The 21,959-nt window shown below is 40.4% G+C and overlaps 1 protein-coding gene across 2 annotated transcripts in view; it reads right to left on the bottom strand.

Moving 5' to 3' along the window:
- mgat5 (alpha-1,6-mannosylglycoprotein 6-beta-N-acetylglucosaminyltransferase) overlaps window positions 1-21,959 on the bottom strand; it is a 230,138-nt gene that overhangs the window by 8,542 nt on the left and 199,637 nt on the right. For both annotated transcript variants that reach the window (XM_063052496.1, XM_063052497.1), the window contains exons 12-16: window positions 10,540-10,689; window positions 9,667-9,813; window positions 7,374-7,490; window positions 2,583-2,657; window positions 61-218 (exon numbers count right to left, since the gene is read on the bottom strand). In XM_063052496.1, coding sequence (XP_062908566.1) covers window positions 61-218; window positions 2,583-2,657; window positions 7,374-7,490; window positions 9,667-9,813; window positions 10,540-10,689 — 647 coding nt within the window. The remainder of the gene's footprint in view (window positions 1-60; window positions 219-2,582; window positions 2,658-7,373; window positions 7,491-9,666; window positions 9,814-10,539; window positions 10,690-21,959) is intronic.

Raw genomic sequence — 21,959 nt, 5'->3', positions numbered from 1 at the left:
CTTTTCTTTCCTGATGCTGAGTGAGATGTATTACTCTTTTACTAGGTTAAATATACTTACTTCTGCAAGTCGCTGTCTTTATTCAGATGTTGAAAAAATGACGGTTCACAAATGAGCTTATTCTCTTGACAGACCTGCTTACAGGACTGCTTGGGAGGTGCAATTTTAACTTGGAGTGCACTCAAAGGAGGCCACATCACTTGACCATGGCAAAAATCCTGTAATGGTGATTGGAAAATTGTAAACATGACAAAGCATCTTTAATGAATTCAACCAGCAAAAGAAAATCTTTATTATTTATAGCAGTGGCTATCTGATCTAAATACAGTTAAAGGTATTAATTTAAGTACCACATTTAAGGGAAAAAATGCTGGCTGAAATCCCACCAGGGTCTGCTGCAGATTTAAAGCAAGCTAAGTATACATTTTAATAAAAATAGTCAGCATATGTTCTGATGGCTTTTGTATTCTGATAATCTGGCAATTATTTCAAATATTGCTTTTTTTGTCACAGACGTATGCAATAGTCACACAATTATGAGTTAAAATCACAAAATCAAGCAAATATTCCTGCAAAGTGTTTGAAATAGCAAATGATACATCGGCAAGCTTTCCCTATTACTAGAGGAACATCCTAGATGATTATACAGGAGTGACAATATTTATGATTTTCTTATCTATTTTAGCACGGCATGGTATCCTCGTGGTTAGCACATGCTTTACGGTATAGGTGACCTGGGTTCAATTCCTGATGCTGCCTGCAAGAAATTTGTGTGTTCTCTCTGTGACCACATGGGTTTCTCCCACAGTCCAAAGATGAACCAGTTCGTAGATTAATTGGTCATTATAAATTGTCCATGATTAGGCTGGGTTAAATTGGTGGGTTGCTGTGCAGCATGGCTTGAAGGCTGGGAGTGCCTACTCTATGCTATATCTCAATAAATTAATAAATAAAAGTAATACAACCACGTTTTAAACATTACATCAATATAAAAACACATCTGTTCTGCTGAAATAATTCTGGTGGCTTAGAATCCATCCATTACAAAGAAGATTATCAAGTGTAATCAGAGCTTTGAAATGGGATTTGCTGGTGCAGAAAAGGCAGTGAGGTAATTGTATTCAACTGTGATCAATTTTTCTCCACATGTACTGTATTTAAATATATTAGAGGACCACAATGTAATAAACAACATTAACCCAGCATCAGAAAGAAAAGAACTCATGGCAAACAAAATTTAAGTCTAAACCTCAAAATCAGAGAGATAAAGAGACAACTTGGATTGGAAATGAATGGGTCACGACAAAATGTTAAAGGCTAGATTTGATATACTATTATTTTTTTTCTATAAAATGTTTCAATATTATCACAGCAACAACAAGGTCAATGTGGTTCCGTTACAGGTACTGATTTCCTGAATCCTGAACTAAAGGTGGTGAGATAGATGCATTCATCATCTAGTGAATGTAAGCTCATTTTTATTCAAGAATTTATTTAATTAACAATCAGTAACACAACCACCAGAATATTAAAAACCCACCTGATTCATGAGTGTCCTTTTAGAAACCTGTTTCTATTTAAACTAGCCTCTGAAATGGTGTTCAGCGACAATTAGGAAATGGCACTGAATGTTATTCTTGCAAAACAATACTGTATGAATAAAAAATATATTGAGAAAAAGAGCTAGGAAGTTAATGATGGGTAGAAAGTAAATCCCCCAATCCATTGCTGTCCCCTTACATTTGAATCAGCTATTTAACAAAAATGAGTTAAAATACTACTTGATTAAAATCAAATGATTTTTGTCTTGACTATGGATTAATTGCAGATGTGAACGTTGAAAACTAATGGTTGCAATAGTAAAAATGAAAGGGAAACCACTCAATGATTGATGTGAATCTTTGATGGAAGAGATTGGTAAAGAAATAGTTGAAAAGGGGAAGTGAATAATGCAAAATTATAAGCATCAAACACAATTCTTTAGAGCGGGAGAACAAAATGGTTCTGTACCATATAAAGGGGAAAAAAGAATGTAAATCTTAGTACAAACTTAAAAATTCTGTGAACTACAGTCAATACCTGGAAATCCAATTGCTTTAAAAAAAATTGGTCTGAAATGAAATGTTAAAAAACACTGTTTTTACTTGACTTTTAAGATGGGCATTAATTGGACTGAAAATTCAAACTAGAAAGTAGAAAGCATATCTGCCAACAAAAGTTTACTATCCAATCAATAAATTACATTCTGAAAAATAGGTATTATTCAGCTGGCTGAACCAAAACCAGTTTTGTTTTGAAGTAGAAGCAGTAACAGAAACTTCGTTTCCACATAGTTAAAGTTTCAGAAATTGGTTTTCAATACTTCACAAATTTATAACAGCAAATTGTTTTCACGTATTAATTCCATTAAACTAACAATAACTACCATCATCTTAATCACTGTTCTCATACTGGTTAAAATGTTATTGTAACCTTTTTAAACTCAAACAAAAACAATGACATGATTAAAAAGGATTTTTTTCAGGAATTCTCCTGAAAGTATTACTTGAATGCACATGAATGGACGATATAAACAGAATTACCTGATTTTCAATAAAAGCACTGACTCTCTGCAACATTCCTTCACAGTTAAATTCGTAGGGCAAATATGGCTCAATCTATTACAAAGAAAAATATAGCTGAATCAACTATCAAGTGCAAGTAGATCATTTCAAAGGTAAACAAATAATGCTTCAATGCTTAGGCAACGGTCACATCCGAAACATTAGAATAATGTGGTGAACGTTGGACCACAGCACTGAGAGGATGAAAATGGCCTTGAACAGCACGACTTGAAAAGGCAATATCCTTGCTCTTCCTATTGATATTGTGTCTGTGGTAGGTATTTACAAAATAATTTTCAAGGATTGAAGTAGCATTCCAGTTACAACATGACAAAGGATCCCAAATTCTTTGAAATGCAAGTAATTCCTCAATCACATGATAATATTGTTCAGCACCTTACAAACTGTCAACATTTTGGATAAGAGATAAAATTAACTTACACTCTGCCTAAAGAAAGATAAAAATTCACAAACAACAAAAAAAACTCTTACTTCGGTCCAATTACGTAATTTTACGTAGGTCCAATAACGTAACCTTTGGTAGGTCCAGTAACATAAACTTTCAAAGAAAAATCCATTCTTACGTAGGTCCAATAACCATAAGATAGAGGAGCAGAATTAGGGCATTTTGACCCATTGAGTCTGCTCCACCATTTCATCATGGCTGATCTAATTTTCCTCTCAGCTCCAATCAAGAATCTATCAAATTCTGCCATAAATATACATAAAGACGTGGCCACCACAGCTGCTTGTGGCAAAGAATTCCACAGGTTCACCATTCTCTGGCTAAAGAAATTCCTCCTTATCTCCGTTCTTAAAGGACATGACTCCATTCTGGGCCTGTGTTCTCTGGTCTTAGACTCTCCCACTAGAGGAAGCGTTCACTCTATCAAGGCCTTTCACCATTTGAAAAGATTTCAATGAGGTCACCACTCGTTCATATGAATTTTAGTAAATAAAAGCCTAGAGCCATCAAAGGCTCTTCATATGACAAGTCATTCAATCCAAGAATCATTTTTGTGAACCTCCTTTAAACCTTCTCCAGTTTCAACACATTGAGTTTTTCTAAGCTAAGGAGCCAAAAACTGCTCACAATACTCAAGTAAGTTCTCACCAGTGCATTATCATCTTGGATCTCATCCACAGCATTTTGGAGAGGGAGGGAGGGACAGCAGCCAGATCTCTTGGTACATATTGGTACCAATGACATAGGAAGGAAAAGCAAAGAAGTCCTGAAGAGAGAATTTAGAGAGCTAGGTAGAATGCTGAGAAGTAGGACCTCTCAGGTAGCAATTTCTGGATTGCTATCTGCACCAAGCGCCAGTGAAGGCAGCAACAGGATGATTTGGCAGATAAATGCGTGGCTGAGAAGCTGACGCAGGGGGCAGGGCTACAGGTTCTTGGATTATTGGGATCTCTTCTGGGGGCATTATGACCTGTATCAAAGTGATGGGTTGAAGCTGAACCCAAGGGGGATCAATATTACATAGAAACATGGAAAACCTACAGCACAAAGTTGTGCCGAACATGTCCCTACCTTAGAAGTTATTAGGCTTACCCATAGCCTTCTATTTTTCTAAGCTCCATGTACCTATCCAAAAGTCTCTTAAAAGACCCCATCGTATCCACCTCCACCACCATTGCCGGCAGCCCATTCCACGCACTCACCACTCTCTGAGTAAAAAACTTACCCCTGACATCTCCACTGTACCTACTCCCCAGCACCTTAAACCTGTGTCCTCTTGTGGCAACCATTTCAGCCCTGGGAAAAAGCCTCTGACTATCCACACGATCAATGCCTCTCTTCATCTTGTACACCTCTACTAGGTCACCTCTCATCCTCCATCGCTCCAAGGAGAAAAGGCCGAGTTCACTCAACCTGTTTTCATAAGGCATGCTCCTCAATCCAGGCAACATCCTTGTAAAGGATGTATTCTTGTGCACAAGTTTGTTAGAGCTGTTGGGGAGGGTCTAAACTATTTTGGCAGGGTGGTGGTAACAGGTGTGAAGGGACTCACGATAGGACAGATAGCAAATAGCAAAGATAGCAGTCAGACTGTTAGGAAGAGCTGGCAGATGAAAAGACATAATTGCAGCCAGCAGAGTGAGTATCAGTGCATTAGGGATGCAGAATCAAAAACAGTAGCAAATACAGTACTCAAGGTGTTATATCTCAATGCTCGGAGTGTGAGAAATAAGGTGGATGATCTTGTTCCAAACAACAGAAAATCTGCAGATGCAGGAAATCCTGGAGGAACTCAGCAGGCCAGGAAGCATCTATATGGAAAAGAGTAGTCGACATGTCGGGCCAAGACCCTTCAACAGGACTGGAGAAAAAATAACGAGTAGATTTAAAAGGTGGGGGTGTGGAGAGAGAAACACAAGGTGAAATTTTGCGGAGATATTACTTTAGTAAGAGGGTGGTAAATCTGTAGAACTTGTTGCCACGAGTGGCTGTAGAGGACAAGTTTATTGGGTGCATTTAAGGCAGAGATAGATAGGTCCTTGATTAGCCAGGGCATCAAAGGGTATGGGGAGAAGGCAGGGGAGTAGGGATGACTGGAAGAATTGGATCAGCCCATGATTGAATGGCGGAGCAGGCTCGAGGGGCCAAATGGCCTAATTCTGCTCCTGTATCTTATGGTGTTATGACAGGTGAAACCAGGAGGGGAAGGGATGAAGTAAAGGGTTGGGAAGTTGATTGGTGAAAGAGACACAGGGCTGGAGAAGGGGAAATCTAATCGGAGAGGACAGAAGGCCATGGAAGAAAAGGGGGGAGAAGCACCTGAGAGAGGTGGTGGGTAGGCAAGGAGATAAGGTGAGAGAGGGGAAAGGGGATGGGGAATGGGGAAAGGGGAGGGGAGGCATTACCAGGAGTTTGAGAAATCGATGTTCATGCTATCAGGTTGGAGGTTACCCAGACGGAATATAAGGTGTTGTTCCTTCAACCTGACTTTAAGATAGGTGGAGTGGTAGGTAGCAATGTGATTAGAGAAGGAGCTAGACAAATTGGAAGAATGGGCAAAAAAGTGACAGATGGAATACAGCGTTGGGAAATGTATGATCATGCATTTTGGAAAAAAGGAACAATAGTGCAGACTATTATCTAAATGGGGAGAAAATTCAAACATCAGAGGCGCAAAGAACTTAAGATTCCTCGTACAAGCTCCAAGAAGATTAATTCACAGGTTGAGTCTGTGGTAAAGAAGGCAAATACAATGTTGCCATTTATTTCAAGTGGAAAATAATATAAAAGCAAGGAGATAATGCCGAGGCTTTAGTCAGGCTGCACTCGCTGAGTATTGTCAATAGTTTTGGGCCCCTTATCTCAGAAAGGATGTGTTGTCATTGGAAAGAGTCCAGAGGAAGTTCATGAGGATGATTCTGGGAATGAAGGGGTTAACATATGAGGATCGTTTGGCAGCTTTGGGCCTGCACTCACTGTAATTTAGAAGAATGCGGGGGGCAGGGGGATCTTATTGAAACCTGGTGAATGTTGAAGGGATTAGATAAGGTAGATGTGGAGATGATGTTTTCTATTGTGGGGTTATCCAGAACTAAAGGACAGCACATCAAAATTGAGGGGTGACCTTTTAGAACAGAAGTAACGTGGAATTTTATTAGCCACAGAGCAGTCAATCTGTGGAATACTCTGCTACAGACTGCGGAAGAGGCCAAGTCTGTTGATTGGTCAGGGCATCAAATAGCAAGACTCAATGGGCTAAATAGCCGATTTTGCTCCTACATTTTATGGTCTTATCTATCAATTACTATATTTATTGACTTTAAATAATCCAGCTTCCACTACTTGCAGGGACAGAGAATTTCATAGATTCACCACCATTTATGAAAAGCAATTTCCACATACCTCAGTTTATAATGACCCTTATATTGTAAGTATGTGCTCTTATTGCAATCTCCTCCAGGTGATGCCTCACCAACAGCCTATGCAATTGTAACAAAACCTCCAACTACTTTGCAATGCCTTCTTAAGTATTTGATGGACCTGCCTATTTTCCTGTTTTTTTTGGCAACTTATGCCACCTTAACACCACTCATCCACTCGTAGTCACTCTGCATTTAGTTCATAATGCCTCCATTTCTCTTACTGAAGTGTATGACATTATAGCACCACATTAAAATCCGTTTGCCTGTCTATACTAACTGTAACTGTATCCCTTTGCAGAGTTACTGTATCCTTACCACAACATCCCCTTCTAAATATTTTGCATCATAGGCAAATTTCCAAACCATACATCATGTTCCTTCCTGCAGATCATTTTGTCTTACTGCACTTTCCTTTAACGTCAGCAAGTCTGAAACCCAACAATTTGTTGAAGGTCTTGAACATACTTTACTTAAAACCTGTGTCTTCCTAGTCCTCCCAAACAGAGCATTCCAAAGAATTGAAAAATTCAACTGTAGGTTCAAGAATTTCTTCTGGAATGGATGACAACTTATTTTGAGACAGACCCATGACCTGGCTGAGGGAAAGTATTATTAAGCATCTATCCTCATAATGTCTGTCAGTGTTCTATATGCTTCAATGACATTACCTCTAAATCCTAAAAAGTAAAGACATATTCTGCTTAATGTCTCCTTGCACAACAGTTTTTCCAGATTCCAATATAGACCAGTATGTGCAGTTGCCCAGTTTTACTGTTTTTAAAAAGCATCATAAAATAATGGTTTTCTTATCCTGTCTCATCATTCTCAAATAAGCACCAAATACATTACTTATTCTGGTTTATATTTCATAGTGAACTTTACCTTCTGGTTAAGAATAGTCCTCACGGCTTGCTCAACCTCTACAGGGTCATCAATGTTAACAGTCCACACGTGAGGTCTCCCAATATATACTTCCGCATATGGATGTTGTGAAGTCAACTGCAAGAAGTAGTTAGACTAATTTTCAAGGCAACTGCAGAATTAATTACAATACACATCACATCGTAGCTTTAGGATTTAGGACAATTCCCATAGTGCTTCAGGAGAACTATATTAAACAATATTTGTTACTATGCTACATATTAAGGAAACCTTTCGTCAAAAAACAGATTTAAAATAAGAAACTGCATATTTAAAAGGGGAACGCAATCTCTAATTACAAATATGTCCTACAACTACAAGCAGTATAGAAAAAGCTATCAAACTAAACCAATAACTTTAGCCTAAGAAGTTTTTATTTTAAAATTGTTAGTTCTGCTATGTGAGCAAGAGCCTTAAAGTTTCCAGTGAAATAATTAATAAATGTTGATGACATTAACCAACTGACCCTTTCTTCTTCTTGTCCTTTCTCTTGGAGGGTGCTGACACCCCAAGGATGGTCAGGGTGGTGACACCCCAAGGATGGTCAGGGTGGTGACACCCCAAGGATGGTCAAGCTAAGACCATTAGATACATTTAAGGTGGAAAGATAAATAGAGAAAGATTGAGGAATTAAAGGTTATTGAAAAATGGCACAGAAGGAGCTGGGGTTGAATGTCCTAGTCCTGTTCCTATTTTGTGCTCTTTCCTATTTGATATTATGTCCTGCAGAAATGGCCCTGGGCCTCTACAAAAGTATCAGGTACCAAAGAAAACTGGATAAGTAACTGAACTTCTTTACAACCAATCATGCTTAAGTACTCTGAAATTAGCACTACATGGTACACACAAGGAAATTTAATTTAGAATGGCAATAACAACATCAACTCAGAAAATGATGTTGTAAGGGAGAACCTATACAGATGACCTGGAAAAGCTTGATATATTTTCATGTTGGAAAGATTTTTCTCCCCCTCCAAATCCAATGCAGAAAATCTCCAGCAATTAAAACCTAAGATAACTACATCATTGAAAAGGTATTTAGTCTTGACATAATTTTTGGCCTTGAATTCACTTTGTACATACAGTGAAAGCACTGCAACTTCATGAGATATTTTCTGATAACACAAAGGTTCAGGAAAATAAGTTATAATTAGGATCTAAGGAAGTTGCCGTGAGAGGATAAGTGAGTAGGTAAAGATCTGACAAATAGAACATAATGCTGGAAAATGTAGTATTTCCCCTTTTGGCAAGAAAAGTTAAAAGAATCTTATCTACTGAGATTTTGCACAGCACTGAGGTATTAGAGATCTGGATAACATAGGGCGATTCCCAAAAGGTGAGTACTCAAAACAGCAAGTAATTAGGAAAGCCAACAACAATGTTATTATTTATCGAGAAAGGAATCAAATATGGAAGTATTTGCTTTATCTTAAAAGCAGTAGGCGAGAACAAACACATCAAAAGTACTGCACACAGTACTGATCTCCTTATTTAAGGAAGAGTATTAGTTTACTGGAAGCAATTCAGTGAACATTTACAAGGCTGATACCTAGAATTGGTATTTTGTCTTGCTAAGGCTGAACAGATCAGGCTTCTAACTACTGAGGTTTAGGGAAGTAAGCTAAAACAGGGTCTTGACACGTGGATAGAGAGAGGAAAGTAGCTCTTCAAGAAATTTTAGAATTGGGCAGCCAACTGTTTAACAATAGATTCAATCCCTTTTGCATAGAAATGAGGTGAATGTTTTCTTTTAGAATGTTGAGGTTCTTCCGAACTCTGCTTCCCAAAGGGCAAGGACAGCAGTATAATGGGACAGGCAAATAAACACTCATTTATCATTGGGGTGAAGGATTAAGACTGGTAAAAGGGAAAGTAGAGGCAAAGTTATAATCAGATCAGGTATTGAGGTGACTGAATAACGTATTGTTCTTAATTTGTATTTATGTATGCATCAATGGAGAGTCAGACAGCAGGATGGCATTTTTGCAAAGTCAACCTAAATTTCTGTTATTTCATTCACTGGAGTGGCACTTGCACTGGAATAACAACAAGGGCTTTTGATTTCATTGAGTTGACACCAATGTTTGGGGCATTTTTGAATACTTAAATCATACGCCAAGGCCACGTAAATTTCCAAATGTATAATTACTAAGTAATTGCTGCCTTTATAGAACGATTACAAGAACATAGGCTTCCTCCTATATCGCAAAAGTTGTTTTTTCTCCCTAACTTCCAAATCTCAAGATGAGCTCACCTCTCTCAGAGTTGGCTTTCCTTTGAAAAATTCAGTGTTTTTACTGCTTTTAGGTGGATTGAAGCGTGGATTTAGGAATGCACATCCATTTGCAATGGCTTCCAAAGGAGCTGGCCCTTCATATGGAAAACCAAGACCAACAAATAACTGTAAAAAGATGACCATAAGATGTTAAATATTTACGTAAAGTTTCTGTTTTGTGAAGGACATTAGTTTCAGAGAAACACACTATCAAGAGTAAATGTCAAAAGAAATTGATACACTACTACAGAGGTTTAGTTACTGGACTACTGAAACCCTCGGCCACAAATCTAGAAACCCACCACAGCAAAAGTAAATCTGGAATTAAAAGAGCCATCAAATATTTATAGTTCATTTAAGGGGGCTGTTGGATGTAAAGGAAGGAGAACTACTTAACATGTAATTTAGTAATAAGAACTACATTATTGTTACATTCTGGGCAGGGTAAATGATGAGAAACAAGATGGGCAGCAGATCATCTTTACTCATCTGCAAATTTTTGTCATAATCATGATGTCAATAAAATCAGAAGGCCAGTTGTTTAAGTGAGGAGACACACTGCAAGATGGTGCAGAAAGATAGTGAAAGTTGATTCACTGGCAAAAAATCCAAGTGGGCTCAAATTAACCTTTTTCTATATGGTTATATAAAACTATATTCTATCTATAACTATATTCAAAAACTATATTCTATATCATATTTTTAACCTATGCAGAACAGCTAGAATTGAATATACAATAGCAAATGCAGTAGATCACTTGGATATTAAGCCTTAATGTTGCATTGAGCATATCTGAGAAATGCTTTGCCAAATCAAAATATCAGCTACATATAAAGCATCATATTTTGCACCTTAGTTTCTCGTAGAAGAAGTTGAAGGTCATGCCCACTGAGTATTCCATGGTTTTTCACGTAATTAGGAATGTGGACTGTGCTACTTCCGTGAACTGTGCCATGGACTTCCGTGTATGTGTGAATTATATCCAAGTAAGATCTTTTATCCTGCAAGCAACCAGGAGATAAAAAATAATTAACTTATCTTACATTGGCAGATAAAATAAATTAGGAAACATCATTCAGAAAATAACAAGTCTTGCTAAACTACAGACTGAATTTTTACTCCATTAAATTTCATTGACACTGCTCGAGAATTTGCTGTAACAAGGGTGAGCAACTCCATTATGCTCAACACCAAACATTATACTAGAGACATATCCAATTTGCTATTCGATATATTTGATATTTAGATTAAACTTAAAAATCTAGTTCAAAGAAATGTCAAGGCCATAGCATGAAGTTTCTCACTTTAAGTTTGTAAATGTAAATTTTTTTTATCTCGCATAACTATAATTCATCCACATCAGGCACAGCTTATTTAGAGGAACATGTTATAAAAGAAAATGGACCCAGCCATCATTATAAAAGAGGATGTCATCGTACAACATGGTAGAGCACAGGTACAGCTGGTAAATGGAAAATCTAACATAATGTAATACTTTATGTGAGAATGGAATTCGAAAATAGAGAAGTTACGCTTCAGTTATTTAGGACAATGGTGAGATCACATCAGGGGTGTTGTGTACAGTACTAGTCACTTTGTTTAGCAACAGTGCTAATGCCCTTGAAGCGGTTCGGAGGTTTACTGGATTAACACCTGGAATGGGAAAGTTTCTAACAAGGAAAGGATTGGTTAGTTTTGTATCTACTGGGGTTTAGTAGAGAGAGACAAATTGAAAAACAAGATCCAGGGAGTTTATGACAGGGTTTAGACCACAGCACCATTAAATATAGGAGCAAAATTAGGCCATTTTGGCCCATCAAGTCTGCTCTGCCATTTCATCATGGCTGACTCAGTTTTCCTCTCAGCCGAAATCTCCTGCCTTCTCCCTGTATATCCTCATGGCCTGACCAATCAAGAATCTTTCAACTTCTGTCTTAAATATAGAGAAAGACTTGGTCTCCACAGCTACATGTGGCAAAGAATTCCACAGATTCACCACTCTCTTGCTAAAAGTTTGGGAGAAGCCACCCATTGAAGACAAATGAGAGAAATTCTTTCTCCCCTTCATAAATGTGAATCTTTAAAATGGCCTTCCTTAAAGGAAGATAGAGTTAGAGTTTTAGGAAGGACAGGTAGATAGATCATCGACATGCAATAGGGTGAGAAGTTATTGAGGGTAGATGGGGTTGTGGAATTCAGGTACAACCATATCCACTATAAAGTTACAAGGTAGATCAAGGCTGAGGGACGAAGAGGCCTGCTTCTGTTCGGATCATTATGTCATTGATTAGTCATACAGCTTGGAAACAGGCCCACCAGCCCATGGTGACCAATCCATCTTAATCTCATTTGGCCTATAATCTTCTAAACTTTTCCAATCCATGTACCTGTCTAAATGTTATTTAAAAGTTGTTATTTTAGCTCCTTCAACCACTTACTCTAGCAACTGATACTTCATAGATACCATTCTGTGTAAAAGAAAAATTGCCACTCTTTCATTAGGACGGATAAGTCCCCAGGGCCTGACGGAATATTCCCCAGGCTGCTCCACGAGGCAAGAGAAGAGATTGCTGAGCCTCTGGCTAGGATCTTTATGTCCTTGTTGTCCACAGGAGTGGTACCGGAGGATTGGAGGGAGGTGAATGTTGTCCCCTTGTTCAAAAAAGGTAGTAGTGATAGTCCGGGTAGTTATAGACCAGTGAGTCTTGCGTCTGTGGTGGGAAAGCTGTTGGAAAAGATTCTTAGAGATAGGATCTATAGGCATTTAGAGAATCATGGTCTGATCAGGGACAGTCAGCATGGCTTTGTGAAAGGCAGATCTTGTCTAACAAACCTGATAGAGTTCTTTGAGGAGGTGACCAGGCATATAGATGAGGGTAGTGCAGTGGATGTGATCTATATGGATTTTAGTAAGGCATTTGACAAGGTTCCGCATGGTAGGCTTATTCAGAAAGTCAGAAGGCATGGGATCCAGGGAAGTTTGGCCAGGTGGATTCAGAATTGGCTTGCCTGCAGAAGCAGAGGGTCGTGGTGGAGGGAGTACATTCAAATTGGAGGATCTGAATTGAAAGCCAACTTTTAAAAGATAGAAGTCAATTTTATATTCAGGGAGATAAAACTGGTAAGCTACTGGCTAATCGATTGAAGCCATTTACAGCCAAGCGGCAAATTGAAGAAATATGTAAAATTAATGGAGACCACTTTGAAATTACTCAAACACGAGGAAATCTGCAAATGCTGGAAATTCAAACAACGCACATCAAAGTTGCTGGTGAATGCAGCAGGCCAGGCAGCATCTCTAGGAAGAGGTACAGTCGACGTTTCAGGCCAAGACCCTTCGTCAGGACTAACTGAAGGAAGAGCTAGTAAGAGATTTGAAAGTGGGAGGGGGAGATCCAAAATGATAGGAGAAGACAGGAGGGGGAGGGATGGAGCTAAGAGCTGGACAGGTGATTGGCAAAAGGGGTATGAGAGGATCATGGGACAGGAGGCCTAGGGAGAAAGACAAGGGGGAGGGGGGGAAAAGCCCAGAGGGATGGGCAAGGGGTATATTGAGAGGGACAGAGGGAGAAAAAGGAGAGAGAGAGAGAGAATGTGTGTATATAAATAAATAACAGATGGGGTACAAGGGGGAGGTGGGGCATTAGCAGAAGTTTGAGAACTCAATGTTCATGCCATCAGGTTGGAGGCTACCCAGACCACCTAATTTGTGGGTATTGGCTTTTATGTCTCTTACGGCCAGGAGGGCGATCTTGCTCAAGTGGAAGGAGGCCAGCCCGCCCAATCATGTTCAATGGTTATCTGACATTATGTTGTGCCTTGATCTAGAGAAGATTCGTTGTTCAATTTCTGATTCTAAACATGATTATCTAATGTTATAGGGACCCTTTCTGAATTATTTTCACAATCTTTGAATTGTTATTAAAGCATGGATCTGAGCCATGATTATTATCTCATATGGTAAGGTATTTTTCATTTTTCTTTTTTTTAACTAATCAGCTCATTTTGGTAGTGGGGGTAAATTTTTTTTAATAAAATACAATTATTTTATTCTATTTCATTTCATAATTAAATCTTTTTTTATACATGATTGGATTGGAATATGGGATACTGGGATCATACTACTGTGATCTAAGTGTAACGTAATTCGTATTATTTACTTGTATCCTTATGAATTTTGTATTTGTATTCATGTAATTTATATAATATCAATAAAAATATTGAAGAAGAAAGGAGTTGAGTTACAGGGAAAGATTGAACAGGTTAGGACTTTATTCCTTGGAGCGTAGAAGAATGAGGGGGGATTTGATGGAGGTTTACATAATTATGAGGGGTATAGACAGAGTAAATGTGAATAGGCTCTTTCCATCTTAGATTAGGAGAGATAAATACGAGAGGACATGGCTTTAGGATGAAAGGGGAAAGGTTTAGGGGGAACATTAGGGGGAACTTCTTCACTCAGAGAATGGTGGGAGTGTGGAATGAGCTGCCATCTGATGTGGTAAATGCGGGCTCACTCTTAAGTTTTAAGAATAAGTTGGATAGGTACATGGATGGGAGAGGTCTGGAGGGTTATGGACTGGGTGCAGGTCAGTGGGACTAGCAGAATAATGTTTCGGCACAGACTGAAAGGGCCAAATAGCCTGTTTTCTGTGCTGTAGTGTTCTATGGTTCTATCAATGTCCCGTTGTAACCTCTGACAGCCTTCCACACTATCCACAACACCCCCAACCTTTGTGTCATCAGCATATTTACTAACCCATCCCTCCACTTCCTCATCCAGGTCATTTATAAAAATCACAAAGAGTAGGGTCCCAGAACAGATCCCTGAGGCACACCACTGGTCACCGGCCTCCATGCAGAATACATAGAAAATAGGTGCAGGAGTAGGCCATTCGGCCCTTCGAGCCTGCACGGCCATTTATTATGATCATGGCTGATCATCCAACTCAGAACCCAGCCTTCCCTCCATACCCCGTGACCCCTGTAGCCACAAGGGCCATATCTAACTTCCTTTTAAACATAGCTAATGAACTGGCCTCAACAGTTTGCTGTGGCAGAGAATTCCACAGATTCACCACTCTCTGTGTGAAGAAGTTTTTCCTAACCTTGGTCCTAAAAGGCTTCCCCTCTATCCTCAAACTGTGACCCCTCGTTCTAGACCTCCCCAACATCGGGAACAATCTTCCCGCATCTAGCCTGTCCAATCCCTTTAGGATCTTATACGTTTCAATCAGATCCCCCCTCAATCTTCTAAATTCCAACGAGTACAAGCCCAGTTCATCCAGTCTTTCTTCATATGAAAGACCTGCCATCCCAGGAATCAATCTGGTGAACCTTCTTTGTACTCCCTCTATGGCAAGGATGTCTTTCCTCAGATTAGGGGACCAAAACTGCACACAATACTCCAGGTGTGGTCTCACCAAGGCCTTGTACAACTGCAGTAGTACCTCCCTGCTCCTGTACTCGAATCCTCTCGCTATAAATGCCAGCATACCGTTCGCCTTTTTCACCGCCTGCTGTACCTGCATGCCCACTTTCAATGACTGGTGTATAATGACACCCAGGTCTCGTTGCACCTCCCCTTTTCCTAATCGGCCACCATTCAGATAATAATCTGTTTTCCTATTTTTGCCACCAAAGTGGATAACTTCACATTTATCCACATTAAATTGCATCTGCCATGAGTTTGCCCACTCACCCAACCTATCCAAGTCACCCTGCATCCTCTTAGCATCCTCCTCACTGCTAACACTGCCACCCAGCTTCGTGTCATCCGCAAACTTGGAGATGCTGCATTTAATTCCCTCATCCAAGTCATTAATACGACCCGTCTACAACCACTCCTTACCTTCTGTGGGCAAGCCAGTTCTGGAACCACAAAGCAATGTCCCCTTGGATCCCATGCATTCTTACTTTCTCAATAAGCCTTGCATGGGGTACCTTATCAAATGCCTTGCTAAAAACCATATACATTACAGTGATGAAATGTTTTGAACGGCTTGTCAAGCCTCATATCACAGTCAGCCTCCCCTCATCACTGGATCCTCTACAGTTTGCTTATCGTCCAAATCGCTCTACGGAGGACGCAATATCCACCACACTGCACACAGTTCTCTCTCACTTGGACAACAAAGACACTTATGCCAGAATCCTGTACATTGATTTCAGTTCAGCGTTCAATACCATCATCCCTCAGAGACTAGTGAAGAAACTGTCGCTGCTTGGCCTCAACACTGCCATGTGTCGCTGGATTCCGGATTTCTTGACAGAGAGACCACAGTCAGTCCGTGTTGGCAGGAACATCTCTGACTCCATCACACTGAGCACTGGATCCCCACAAGGCTGTGTGCTTAGCCCACTGCTGTTTACACTGCTAACACATGACTGTGCAGCCAGATTCAAGGAGAACCTGATCATTAAATTTGCAGACGATACCACAGTGGTGGGGCTCATCAGCAAAAATGATGAAACAATGTACAGGGAGGAGGTCAAACACCTAGAAAGCTGGAGCAGGCATAACAACTTGATGCTTAATGTCACCAAAACCAAGGAGATGATCGTCGATTTCAGACAGTCTCAGCCTGAGCACACTCCCCTCAGCATCAGCGGCTCCACAGTGGAGAGAGTGGAAAACATCAAGTTCCTTGGGGTGCAGATCTCGGACAATCTCACCTGGTCCAGGAACACCACTGGGATTGTGAAACAGGCCCAGCAGAGATTGCACTTTCTGAGGAAGCTTAAACAAGCATCATTCCCCACTGACATCTTAACTACATTCTACAGAGGTGTGGTTGAGAGTGTGCTGACCTTTTGCATCACAACCTGGTACTCCAGCTGCAGTGCTGTTGACAAAAAAGCCTTGCAGAGGGTGGTTAGGGGAGCAGAGAAGGTTATTGAGGTTTCCCTACCTTCCGTCCAAGACCTCTTTCAGAGTCGATGCCTCCAGAAGGCACTGTACATCACTAAAGACCTCTCACACTCTCTCCACGAACTGTTTGTTCTTCTGCTATCAGGCAAACGTTACAGGAGCACCAAAACTAAAACCACAAGGCTACTAAACAGCTTCCTCCCACAGGCAGTCAGACTGCTAAATAGCTGCTCCACCTGACTCTGCTTTGGACACTTCTAACTTGCACTGGACACTTATAACTTGATTTTAACTGACATGTGGCTGTTTTACTATTTATTGTTATGTTCATTATGTTATGATTGCACTGTTCCTGGGAAACGCTGGCTCATTCTGCCCTGCAGAGTTGATGTACGGTTAGAATGACAATAAAGTTTTTTGAATCTTGAATCTTGAATTGAATCTACGGCTCTACCTTCATCAATGTGTTTGGTCACATCCTCAAAAAATTCAATTAGGCTCATAAGGCACGACTGGCCTTTGACAAAGCCATGCTGACTATTCCTAATCATATTATGCTTCTCCAAATGTTCATAAATCCTGCCTCTCAGGATCTTCTCCATCAACTTACCAACCACTGAAGTAAGACTCACAGGTCTGTAATTTCCTGGGCTATCTCTACTCCCTTCTTTGAATAATGGAACAACATCCGCAACCCTCCAATCCTCTGGAACCTCTCCTGCCCTCATTGATAATGCAAGGATCATCGCCAGAGGCTCGGCAATCTCCTCCCTCGCTTCCCACAGTAGCCTGGGGTACATCCCATCCGGTCCCAATGACTTATCCAACTTGATGCTTTCCAAAAGCTCCAGCACATCCTCTTTCTTAATATCTACATGCTCAAGCTCTTCAGTCCGCTGCAAGTCATCCCTACAATCGCCAAGATCCTTTTCCGTAGTGAATACTGAAGCAAAGTATTCATTAAGTACCTCTGCCATCTGCTCCGGTTCGAAACACACTTTTTCACTTGACTGGTCCTACTCTCTCACGTCTTATCCTCTTGCTCTTCACATACTTGTAGAATGCCTTGGGGTTTTCCTTAATCCTGTCTGCCAAGGCCTTCTCATGGCCCCTTCTGGCTCTCCTAATTTCTTTCTTAATCTCCTTCCTGTTAGCCTTATAATCTTCTAGATCTTTATCATTACCTAGTTTTTTGAACCTTTTGTAAGCTCTTCTTTTCTTCTAGACTAGATTCACAACAGCCTTTGTACACCATGGTTCCTGTACCCTACCATCCTTTCCCTGTCTCACTGGAACATATCTATGCAGAACCCCACGCAAATAACCCCTGAACATCTGCCACATTTCTTCCGTATGTTTCCCTGAGAACATCTGTTTCCAATTTTTGCTTCCAAGTTCCTGCCTGATAGCCTCATATTTCCCCTTACTCCAATTAAATGATTCCCTAACTTGTCTGTTCCTATCCCTCTTCAATGCTATGGTAAAGGAGATAGATTTGTGATCACTACCTCCAAAATGCTCTCCCACTAAGAGACCTGACACCTAACCAGGTTCATTTCCCAATACTAGATCAAGTACAGCCTCTCCTCTTGTAGACTTATCTACATATTGTGTCAAGAAACATTCCTGAACACACCTAACAAACTCCACCTCATCTAAACCCCTCACTCTAGGGACATGCCAATCAATATTTGGGAAACTAATATCTCCCACCACAACAACCCTGTTATTATTACTCCTCTCCAGAATCTGACTCCCTATCTGCTCCTCGATATCCCTGTTACCATTGGGTGGTCTGTAAAAAACACCCACTAGAGTTATTGACCTCTTCCTATTCCTAATTTCCACCCACAGAGACTCCGTAGACAACCCCTCCATGACTTCTTCCTTTTCTGCAGCCATGACACTATCTCTGATCCACAGTGCCACGTCCCCACCTCTTTTGCCTCCCTCCCTGTGATTTCTGAAACATCTAAAGCCTGGCACTCGAAGTAGCCATTCCTGCCCCTGCACCATCCAAGTCTCTGTAATGGCCACAACATCATAGCTCCAAGTGTTGATCCACTTGGATCAAAGGAGAAGAGAATAATCTAGGGAAGACGCCACTCTCCTGCTATACCCTCTTTGCACATGTTAGGATGCACAGGAAACTCTAGGGAGATATATCTGGGGGATTGTGTTTTTTAAAGGTGGCATTGACATCAATCTTCTACCTTTCACACATAATTTTGCATGGAACACACAAAGGGGAAGACCGCCATAGCTTTGAAGTTCACAGCCAGGACATCACTTTAGCTGATCGCATTGGAAATCTGTCACATTTTGCAGCTTGTAACTCATTAACTTGTTGCATCATTGTCTGGTACAGAGGTTCCAATGCACAGAACAGAAATACACTGTAGATAGCTGTAGACTCAGCCATTTCCATCATGGATACAACACTCTCCCACCATTGAGAACATACACAGGACGTGGTATCATTGACTATAAAACCATTTGGCCCATCAAGTCTGCTCCGCCATTTCATCATGGCTGATCCATTTTCCCTCTCAGCCCCATTCTTCATACTTCTCCCAAACTCCCTTCATGCCCGGACTAATCAAGAATCTATCGACCTCTACCTTAAAGTAACCCAATGACTTGGCCTCCATAGCCACCTGTGGCTAGGAATTCCACAGATTCACAACTCTCTGGCTAAAGAAATTCTTCCTCATCTCCGTAGTAAAAGGATATCCTTCTATTCTGACGCTGTGTCCTTGGTCTTAGACTTCCCCACCATAGGAACCATAGAAAACATTCTCTCCACACCCACTCTCTCCAGGTCTTTCAACATTCTACAGGTTTCAATGAAGCTGCCCCTCATTCTTCTGAATTCTAGTGTGTACAGGCTCAGAGCCATCAAATGCTCTTCATAAGACAAACCTTTCAGTTCTGGAATCATTTTCGCGAACCTCCTATGAACCCTCTCCAATGTCAATGTCCACTAAGGAAAGTAGCATCCATCATTAAAGACCCTCACCATCAAGGACATGCCCTCTTCTCATTACTACCATCAGGGAGTTTTACAGGACCCAAATTTTCATTGATTCAGAAACAGCTTCTTCCCCTCTCTCATCAGATTTCTGAACTGTCCATGAACATTACCTCATTATTCTTTGTTTCTGCACTGTTTTGTAATAAATAGTAATTTTATGCTTTTGAACTGTACTGCTGCAGTAAAACAAAAAAAACATGTCATATAAACCTGATTCTGACTGATACACTGGCCATGCAGGAAAAGCTGTTCACCCACAACAGTTACATTTATCATTCACCTTGGAGAGGGTGAAGCAGCACAAATCTGCCAGATTGCAAATTTGCCACCAATAAGTGATAGACACATCAACATAAAACCCTTCAACAACCTTAACAATAATCACTACAGAAATGTAGCTGAATTATGATCACCACTAGCATCTTGTTGTCAAAGCTACAGTGGCATGCAAAAGTTTGGGCACCCCAGTCAAAATTTCTGTTCCTGTGAATAGCTAAGCGAGTAAAAGATGAGCTGATTTCCAAAAGGCATAAAGTTAAAGATGACACATTTCTTTAATATTTTAAGCAAGAAAACTTTTTTATTTCCACCTTTTACAGTTTCAAAATAACAAAAAAAGGAAAAGGGCCCGAATCAAAAGTTTGGGCACCCTGCATGGCAGTACTTAGTACCACCCGCTTTGGCAAGTATCACAGCTTGTAAATGCTTTTTGTAGCCAGCTAAGAGTCTTTCAATTCTTGTTTGGGGGATTTTCACCCATTCTTCCTTGCAAAAGGCTTCTAGTTCTGTGAGATTCTTGGGCCATCTTGCATGCACTGCTCTTTTGAGGTCTATCCACAGATTCTCGATGACATTTAGGTCAGGGGACTGTGAGGGCCACGGCAAAACCTTTAGCTTGCACCTCACGAGGTAGTCCATTGTTGATCTTGAGGTGTGCTTAGGGTCATTATCCTGTTGTAGAAGTCATCCTCTTTTCATCTTCGGCTTTTTTACAGACGGTGTAATGTTTGCTTCCAGAATTTGCTGGTATTTAATTGAATTCATTCTTCCCTCGACCAGTAAAATGTTCCCCGTGCCACTGGCTGCAACACAAACCCAAAGCATGATCGACCCACCCCGTGCTTAACAGTTGGAGAGGGGTTCTTTTCATGAAATTCTGCACCCTTTTTTCTCCAAACATACCTTTGCTCATTGCAGCCAAAAAGTTCTATTCAAAAGGTTCAAAGGAACATCTAAACAAGCCTGATGCATTTTGGAAACAAGTCCTCTGGACTGATGAAGTTAAAATAGAACTTTATGCTATGCGGGGTGCCCAAGCTTTTGCTTTGGGCCCTTTTCCTTTTTTGTTATTTTGAAACTGTAAAAGATGGAAATAAAAAAGTTTTCTTGCTTATGTAAGGGGTTTCTTCTTTTATGTTACTGCGTATGTTAAATTAAAATGGCTTCTTTGTTATGTTAAATGCTGATAAAGTCTCTAGTTAGCACTTTGTTTGGGTTATAACAGAGTAAATGAACTAATGGGTGTCCATGTTATTCTTTCTTGGGGTGATATGCTGTCTCATATGGCTAGGACCAGGGGGTTTTGGCAGGGAGTTAGAGGAGAGACCGGGAGGACAACAGACGTACTGGGAGTGCTCTGGTTGATCACTCTGGGTGGTCCTGAGCTGCGAGTCGAAGGGGTCAGAGTGGTCCTGAAGAGGTCCCCGAGCTCCAACGTGTGCACGAAGAATTTGAACTTTGATTAGTCTGGCGCCTTTTCCATTCTTTTCTTTGTATTGAACTTCTATTAATCTCATAGACTTAGTAATATCTATAAAGTGTAATTGGTAAAACGTACATTGTGTGCTGGCTGATGATTGATGTTTGAAACCAAATCAGGTGGCAGTTGTACAGCAACCGACATAAACGGAGACAAGGTAGATGGCGGCGGCCGGGGTTTCCCCTAGATAACTACGAGCCAATATAGCTGAGCGTTACACTTAAAATATTAAAGAAATGTGTCATCTTTAACTTTATGCCTTTCGGAAATCAGTTCATCTTTTACTCGCTTAGCTATTCACAGTAACAGAAATTTTGACAGGAGTGCCCAAACTTTTGCATGCCACGGTATATACTGGGGAAATCACATGATTTACTCTTGGGGAAATGATTGTACCATGGAATTTCCAGGAATTAAATCTAGGAGATAGTCATGAAAATGAAAGCCAAAATATGTTTCAATTTTCTTTGCATTCACTATAAATAAATCAGAAGTCTGATGATTGACAGTCAAGCATCATCAATCATTTGGCATCACAGTTGGCCATGGGAAGGTAAGACACTGCAAGGATGCGTGTAGTGGCAGGTTGAGGAACAGGCTCTTAGTT

The sequence above is a fragment of the Mobula hypostoma genome, chromosome 6 (assembly GCF_963921235.1).
Source record: "Mobula hypostoma chromosome 6, sMobHyp1.1, whole genome shotgun sequence".
Classification (NCBI taxonomy): Eukaryota; Metazoa; Chordata; class Chondrichthyes; order Myliobatiformes; family Myliobatidae; genus Mobula; species Mobula hypostoma.
This window is presented reverse-complemented; position numbering and strand designations above follow the sequence as displayed.